At 51.2% G+C, this 5,726-nt stretch overlaps 1 protein-coding gene across 1 annotated transcript; it reads left to right on the top strand.

Annotated features, from left to right (window-relative positions):
* The first annotated feature begins 1,535 nt into the window (after window positions 1-1,535).
* On the top strand, window positions 1,536-2,537 carry LOC102977642 (glyceraldehyde-3-phosphate dehydrogenase-like). The gene is given in 1 exon segment (XM_055089412.1): window positions 1,536-2,537. A coding segment is annotated over 1 exon segment (879 nt). The 5' UTR covers window positions 1,536-1,658.
* Window positions 2,538-5,726: the final 3,189 nt, after the last annotated feature.

Below are 5,726 nucleotides of genomic sequence, written 5' to 3'. Positions count from 1 at the left end.
TTGAGGACATCATGCTACGTGAAATAAGCCAATCATAAAGAGACAAAAATACTGCATGATTCCACTTGAGGTCCCGAGGGCAGTCAATTCATGGAGACAGAAAGTAGGCTGGTGGTTGCCAGGGGCTGGGGGAGGGCAAATGGGGAGTTGCTATTTGACGGGAACAGGGTTTCAGCTCTGCAAGATGAAAAGATCCTGGAGATGGATGGTGGTGATGGTTGCACAACAGTGAAAATGGACATAATGCCACTGAACTGCACACTTAAGAATTATTTAAATGGTACATTTTACATTATGTATTTTTACCACAATGAAAAAGAGAATCGCTAGTGCTAACGAAGATAACTTGTTTTGCAGAAATGCTTTTTCTCCTTGAAGTACTAACATGAGCCCAAAAGGCGGTAACATAAACCTAAAACTAAGAGGCGAGGGAAGCGCATGGAATCGATTACCTCCACTAAGAAAATCTTCTACTCGGCCTTGTACAATTTGTTTTTGTGTGTGAACATTCTGAATTTACAGCAGTTATGACTCCGAAAAGGGGGAACGAAGAGAATCTCAGCTTTAAGAAAACTAGGACACAGTCGCATTTATAGAAACAGGTGCAGCTGATCTTACTTGGAATTTTTTCAACTATCTTCATGATAAATAAAAGCAGACACCATGTCACATGAACCAGGGAACTTTGCTCCCAGCGGCTGGCAAATTGCTAAATTCCATGAAGATCAAGTTCACCTCCGATGTCCGTACGCCCCGACTTCCCGGCCCTGTGGACACAGCTGGCTCCAGACTCTGCATCCACGTTCGGTCAGACTGAGGCGGGATACTGCCCAGCGCACGGGATTTCCCGGATGGTCTCCGCTGAGTCCAATGCCATTGCCGTGCCCTTCTCACCTCTGTAGCACTGGTTCTGAACCTTGGCCACGCATAGAAACATCTGGAAGAGTTTTTAAATACCAGTGCTCAGCCCACACCCCAGTTGAACAAAATCAGAATCTGTGAGATGGGAACCCACCGTTGAGACCACTGTTTTATGTCCCTATAAACATGACATTTATGGTCCTAAAAGCTTTTTGAAAAATCAATAAAGTTTTTGAAATAGGAATTCCTTCTGACGAAAGGAAAAGAATTTCCTTACACTTTGAACATCTAAAAGGTGAGACCACTCTTTTAAATTAACTCTGTAATCCTTTCCATGTTATCTGCGAGAGTAGTAACAACTATCTACATTTTCTCCTGAGAAGATCATCTACTTTCTGTCCTCCCTTATGCTCCTTCCCTTAAAAATCTCACCAGCAGGCTCTCTGCCCCTCCCCGTTCGACAGACGGCTGTGTCTTGTGTGCAGTGCCAGCCGCGTCCCGGAGACAAGCTGGTGAAGGTCGGAGTGAACGGATTTGGCCGTGTTGGGCGCCTGGTCACCAGGGCTGCTTTTAACTCTGGCAAAGTGGACATTGTCGCCATCAGTGATTGACCTTCACTACATGGTCTACATGTTCCAGTACGATTCCACCCGTGGCAAATTCCACGGCAGCCGCGTCCCGGAGACAAGCTGGTGAAGGTCGGAGTGAACGGATTTGGCCGTGTTGGGCGCCTGGTCACCAGGGCTGCTTTTAACTCTGGCAAAGTGGACATTGTCGCCATCATTGACCTTCACTACATGGTCTACATGTTCCAGTACGATTCCACCCGTGGCAAATTCCACGGCACAGTCAAGGCTGAGAACGGGAAGCCTGTCACCAACGGAAAGGCCATCACCATCTCCCAGGAGCGAGATCCCGCCAACATCAAATGGGGTGATGCTGGTGCTGAGTAAGCGGTGGAGTCCACTGGCGGCTTCACCGCCGTGGAGAAGGCCGGGGCTCACTGGAAGGGTGGCGCCAAGGGGGTCATCATCTCTGCCCCTCCTGCCGATGTCCCCAGGTTTGTCGTGGGCGTGAACCGTGAGAAGTATGACAGCCACCTCAAGACCGTCAGCAGTGCCTCCTGCACCACCAGCTGCTTGGCCCCCCTGGCCAGGGTCACCCATGCCCACTTCGGCATCGTGGAGGGACTCATGACGACGGTCCACGCCATCACGGCCACCCAGAAGACCGTGGATGGCCCCCCCGGGAGGCTGTGGCGCGATGGCCGAGGGGCTGCCCAGAGCATCGGCCCTGCTTCTGGCGCTGCCAAGGCTGTGGGCAGGGTCATCCCTGAGCTGAACGGGAAGCTCACCGGCATGGCTTTCCGCGTCCCCACCCCCAACGTGTCCGTCTTGGATCTGACCTGCCGCCTGGAGAAACCTGCCAAATACGAGGACATCAAGAAGGCGGTGAAGGGGGCGGCGGACGGCCCCCTCAAGGGCATCCTGGGCTACAGCGAGGACCAGGTTGTCTCCTGTGACTTCAACGGTGACACCCACTCTTCTACCTTCGATGCTGGGGCTGGCATCGCCCTCAACGACCACTTTGTCAAGCTCATGTCCTGGTACGACCGTGAATTTGGCTACGGCAACAGGGTGGTGGACCTCATGGTCCACACGGCCTCCGAGGAGTGAGGGTCCCTGGACCGCCAGCCCCAGCGGGAGCACGAGAGGGAGAGAGAGGTCCTCCGCTGCTGGGGCGTCCTTGCCCCAACTCCGTCCTCCAGCACACTTGAGAATCTCCCGACCTCCACGCGGTTTCCATCCCAGACCCCCCTGAGGAAGGGGAAGAGGAGGCGCTTAGGGAGCCCTACCTTTGTCATGTACCATCAATAAAGTACACTGTACCCAGAAAAAAAAAAAAAATCTCACCAGCAATCCTGTGAAAATTTCACATCCACTGCCATCTTATCTCACGTCTCAAAATAATTTGTTGAATTATAATCTAATAATTGGCTTCCAGTGAACAAGTATTTATTAAGACCTACTCTTCGGGACACCGTGGTGGGCAAGACACCTTTCCAGCTCTCCTGGGAAATCAACTTCTAGAGGAAGCAGACAGACCCCTGCGGGGTCCATCCTTCTAGCTGGGGGACTCACAGCTGAGTCCTCTCGGGGAGCTGCCTCGCCCAGGGCAGCCTCCCTCCAGTGACTGGTCCATGAGGAGTGGACTTGATCTTCCGCTGAGGGCCATCCCACAGCGCCCCACGGGATCGGCAGGGGCGTCTGTTCCCACTAACGTTCTTCGCCCTCTGCCCAACCCTGCTTACTTGCCCCCTCCTAGCAGTTGTTCCCAATAACCTTCCTGCATTCAAGTGCTCAGCTTAGACAGTCTCCCAGGGAGCTCTCCCCAAGACTGCGATGGATCCTAGGGTGGCAGCGGTGGACATGGGGGAGGTGGAGAGGTTGAAGATGCGGGAGGGAGAGCTGTGGGACCTGCTGATGGATTAACTGTGAGCTGGGAGACAAGGCGAGGAATCAAGGATGCCTCCTAGGTTTGGAGCCTGAGAAACTAGGTAGCTGACACTATCTTCTGATATTCTTTAGGGAGAAACGCTGGCGGGAGAAATGTTGATGCGATCCAAAATAAGGGCTTCCAACTACAGTGTGTAAATTATGAAGCACCCCCCTCATAATAGCAATTAGTTTTTTGTGTTCTAAGCACTTTGGATGCATTAGGTATCTTAACTCATTTAATTCTGACAGCAGCGCCGGAGCCTGGGTTTTCTTTTCCTGTTCCTGAAATCCCTCAGGCCCTCATGTGGCACCCTTCTGTTCCTCCATCTCTGGTCAACAGGCTGCCCTGACCTTCTCTCCCTTGCTTGCATGCCTCATACATTCTGTGACCTCAGGCCCTTTGCACGTGCTGCCCTCCACCTGGAGTGCTCTTCCTCCCCCGCTCTCATCATCCTCCTGGCTGTGACCTTCCTCAGGTATCACTTCCTCAGTGTGGCTTCTCTTGTCCTCCAAGGCTAATGGGGCCAGGTTGTCCTGGTCTCACGGCACCCTAACATATTCCTTTATTGATTAACCCTGTAGTATTCCATTACTGAATAGTCCTATGATATTTACTATTTCTTTCTGATTAGCCCCGTGGGATCTCCTCGATGAGTCACTACAGTTACCGTTAGGTGGCTGTGTGATGAACCTCTTCCCCGGCACATGGTGAGCCCCATGAGAGCAGACGCTGCCTTGCTCTGACTTCGCCTTCCAGCACCGTGTGTGGCACATACTCGGCTCTCAAGAAATATTTGTTCAGTGAATCATGGAAATAGTGAGGCTAATGGGATTCTAGAACTTCCCACGAGTACACGTCATTTTGTTGTAGAGCTGGGAGGTGAACCCAGGTCTGTTTGACTCCAAAAGTCAAAACACATCATAATTTGCGGACTGAAGTTGGGAGGGCTGCCCCATCCAACCGATCAATAATATCTGGACTAATCCGATGAGAGCTCAAGAAGGCTTCCCAGAAACTGGATTAAAACTCGGGTTCCTATAGCTCTGCACTGGGACACCTCCCAGAAAGGCAGGGAAATAATAATATTCCCTTTACCCAGGCAATTGTAAAACCGATTCACGTTGACATGTGTGCCCAGCATGGTGCTAGAGAACAGGGGTGGGATGGGGTCAGGAGACAGGAGGCTATGAAAATGTATAGTCTCCTGGAATCCTCAGAGAGTGAGATGGGCTGGTTCTAATGGATGAGGTCTTTTCTCATCGATGAAGTATATGCACTAGGAGACCCTTTTTATTTCAGCCCTCATGCTAAATCTTTCTAAAATGGATTAGTCCACTTTCTTGCAATAATTAAATACTAGTTGCTAAATGAGATCTCATATTTTAGTGATGACAGAATCTCACGGGGCCACTGAGGTGACAGCTCTGACCATCTAGCACTGGAATGGTGAGATGGAGAGAGCCAGGTCCACAGAAGGGAACGCTCTGGGTCAGTGAGCTGAGGACGCGCCCGGCCTCTCCCCAACACGCAGCTGGGGAGCGGGAGCAGAGCAGTTAATCCAAGCGGACCTGCGTGTCTTCACCTGACAAATGATGGCGACGGACCGCGTCGGTGTCCATCACGTTGTCTGACTGCCTCCCACAGTTGAGATGATTGGTACTTGGAGTGTGTTTATATAGGCTTAACGCAAAGTTTAATGAAAAACACCTCCTCCTTTGGGATCCATTTTCATGTTTTCTTCTCTTTTATTTTCTAGGAAATTTTGCTCACTGACTTCAGGACCTGCTAATAAATTTCAAAAACAGTTTGAAAACCACCATCCCCGTTGTTTATGATTCTCAGCAACGAAGTGGCTGAGTCAGGGTTTAGCCCAACAGACGCTGGGATGTAGTTGCCGTTTTGAAAGTTAAATGTCATCTTACCTTTGTCATTTGCCGCATTCTTATAAAAGGCCAGTTGGGGGGGGAGAAAAAAACCTGCTTTCTGATTGAGAATTCTGGCAGGGTGGTAATTCTCGTTGATCGAGATTGAGGACCCACAGGAAAATGAGAGGTGGGCACAGTGGTACATAATCAAGGTCACAGACATGGGCAGCGAAGAGATGGAAGTGGGGAGGGCAGGGATGGGTCCTTTCCTCGGCTCCCTGTCGCTCGGCTGTAACTGGAAGGGCTGACGTGCGCGGATTTGCTGTTGCGAGTTTCCACGACTGCGACGCTTAGGTTTGTGAACCCCTGAGCTCCTGCCTTGTTAAAGGCTCTGGGACCTCCAGGGTAGCGATCGATGCAGATGGGAACGTTCCGCTCGTGCAGTGGGACCCCGGACCTTGCCCTGGACAGTGAATCCCGGCATCGAAAAACACAGCTCGG

This window comes from Physeter macrocephalus, chromosome 13, assembly GCF_002837175.3.
Source record: "Physeter macrocephalus isolate SW-GA chromosome 13, ASM283717v5, whole genome shotgun sequence".
Lineage (NCBI taxonomy): Eukaryota > Metazoa > Chordata > Mammalia > Artiodactyla > Physeteridae > Physeter > Physeter macrocephalus.
This window is presented reverse-complemented; position numbering and strand designations above follow the sequence as displayed.